We start from the raw sequence: 2439 nt of genomic DNA on the forward strand, positions 1-2439 counted from the left end.
CACAAACCGCTCCAATTCGCGCCCGAGGGTGCCTCACCTCCCGCAGCAGGGTCCTCTCGTACTCCTGCAGCTGCTGCTGGAATCCCGAGTTGGGGCTGACGTAGGAGCGCACGGCCTTGGTGGCAGCCAGGCAGCTGTGCCAGCCCAGCTCTGTCACTGTCATCAGGTAGGCCACCAGGATGGTGGTGCTGCGGGACACCCCGGCCAGGCTGGGGMGACACCGGGAGCGGGGTCAGGGGGAGGGATCCCGCAGGAATCACCCGCTGAGGGGTTACCGGGGATCCCTGGCGTGGGTAGGGATGGGTAAAGAGCTCTCTCACTCTGTCACCGCTGCTGTCACCCCGCTGTCCCCTCCTCAAGCCCGTCCCATGCCCGGGATGCTCAGGATGCCGGTGCCCCATCCCCGGGGATCCCGCGGTGGAAACATCCCCATGTCCCGCTGTCCCGCTGTCCCGCTGTCCCGCTCCTCCTCCCGTCCGTCCCGCCCTTCCCCAGCGATGTCCAGCACCAGGGACGTTTTTGGGGAGCCCCAGAGGGCGGGTGGGGTGTGAGGGGGTCCCAGCAGCTCTCACCAGTGCACCAGGCAGCCTCCCCCCGCCAGCCGGCACTCGTGGATGAACTGGATGCACTCCTTGAAATGCTGCAGCCTGCGGGGACAGAGGGCAAGGTGAGCAGGGAAGGGCTGTCAGTCCCCGCCCGGCACCGGGACACCCCGGGGACAGCGGCAGTGCCACCCCCAAGGACTTCCCATCGCCCTGGGGCCACCGGCGTGGGGTGGGAACAAAGATTTTTCCTCTCCCGAAATAACCCGGGAGATTTCMCAGCGGATTTGCTGCTTCCCAAGGGATCAGGGAACGCTGGTGATGCCGTCAGAGAAATCAGCCCAGCCCCAGGGAAAGGTGTCACCCTGTGCCCCTCCCATTATCCTGCCTCAGCCCTAATTCCCAAACAATGCCAGAACTGGGGAAAATGGAGAGAAGCCAGCAGGGAGGAAGAAAAAGAGAAAAGGGAAAGGGAGAAAAAGACATTTTGCCCCGCCAAGCACAGGAAGGCCCAGAGAGGTGCCCACACCAGGCAGGCAGAGCTGCCACAGCAGCAAAGGCACATCCATGGGTGCTGCCAATATTCCCAAAATCACACCCAGGAGCTGCTGGTGAGGCAGAGGGAGCTCAGTGCCCCAAAACAGAGCATTTCGCAGCAAAACGGGGCAGGATGGAGCCAGGGCTTCATGATGGAGACCTGGAAAAGGGGATAACTGATCCCTGGGARCACCCCTGGGTGTTCATGGCARGYTCTGGTGGGACACAGCCCTCCTGCYCATCCCTGGATGGGATTCCAGGAGCTGCCGATCCCACATTGAACCAGCCATTCCTTTCCTTTCCGACAAAACCAGCCCATCCCTGCTCACCCTCAGCACCACGCTGAGCCCCGGGGCAATTTTGAGGCAGAAAACCTCATTCTGGTCACTTTGTGCTGCTCCCTGAGCAGGCAGGCCTGGGTTTTCCAGGAACAGAAAAGGGTCCCTTTGGCAGCGCCTCTGCTCCAGCGCCGGACTTCCTCCGGCTCCGCGTGACGGGGTGGGCGGGAGCCTTCCTGATTTCTCAGAAGCCAAAGCATGACCTCCCACTCTTATTCCCACTGTGCCCCGTGCCGGGGGAGCTGAATTTCCCTCAGGGARCCCTCCAGAATCTCCTCCATCCCTGCCWGCCCATGRAGAAGGGYGCTCTTCATCCTGCCCTGGCAGCGCTGGGCTCAGCACCTTCCAAAAAGTCACACAAGGATGAATTTATCCTTTATCCGGGAAAGTCCTTTATCCAGGAAAATCCTTTATCCAGGAATAGCAGGAAGAGGAGCAGAGATGAGGGAGTCTCTGACACTGTGGTCAGGCTGAAGCCTCTCATTCCTGGAAGGATCAGCCCGAGGATCTCCCAGCCCCGTGGCAAATGGAGCATCACCCTTTAGGAGGTGCCTGAAGCTCATCCCAGGGGATTTCAGAAGCTCGTCCCAGGGGATTTCACCCGTTCCTGCTGATCCTCAGGGAGCAGCAAACATCTCCCAGGGGCTGCAGGTGCTGCCCAAGCTCTCCAGCCCTCCCCTTCATCCCCACGAACATCCCGTGCTGCAAGGACACGATGCTCATCCCTCCAGCCTGCATCCCTCTCCCAACACATCCCAAATCAAGATTTTATCCCCCCATCCATCCTCACCCACCCCACGGGTGTTTTTCCCCAGGCAGGCAGCCAGAGGGAAGCTCTCCCTGTGCTTTTCCAGCCCCAAAGCGTGGGATCAGGGAGCAGAATGACCACACTGTGCTSCTCAGTCACAAGCAGGACACAAAGTTCACCAGGATTGTGAAATGCAAGGCATAAACTGACAAGCAGAAAATAGTTTCTTGAATAACTCTTCCTTCCTGCAGGCAGCCTCGTCTTTTTTTTTTTT

At 59.9% G+C, this 2439-nt stretch overlaps 1 protein-coding gene across 1 annotated transcript in view; it reads right to left on the bottom strand.

Annotated features, from left to right (window-relative positions):
* The window catches only part of LOC130582616 (dual specificity protein phosphatase 22-A-like), a 14100-nt gene that overhangs the window by 6000 nt on the left and 5661 nt on the right, over positions 1-2439 (bottom strand). The window contains exons 5-6 of the mRNA XM_057381433.1: positions 573-647; positions 38-209 (exon numbers count right to left, since the gene is read on the bottom strand). Coding sequence (XP_057237416.1) covers positions 38-209; positions 573-647 — 247 coding nt within the window. The remainder of the gene's footprint in view (positions 1-37; positions 210-572; positions 648-2439) is intronic.

Source organism: Malurus melanocephalus, unplaced genomic scaffold, assembly GCF_030028575.1.
Source record: "Malurus melanocephalus ecotype Western Australia unplaced genomic scaffold, MMel_1.1 scaffold_510, whole genome shotgun sequence".
NCBI lineage: Eukaryota > Metazoa > Chordata > Aves > Passeriformes > Maluridae > Malurus > Malurus melanocephalus.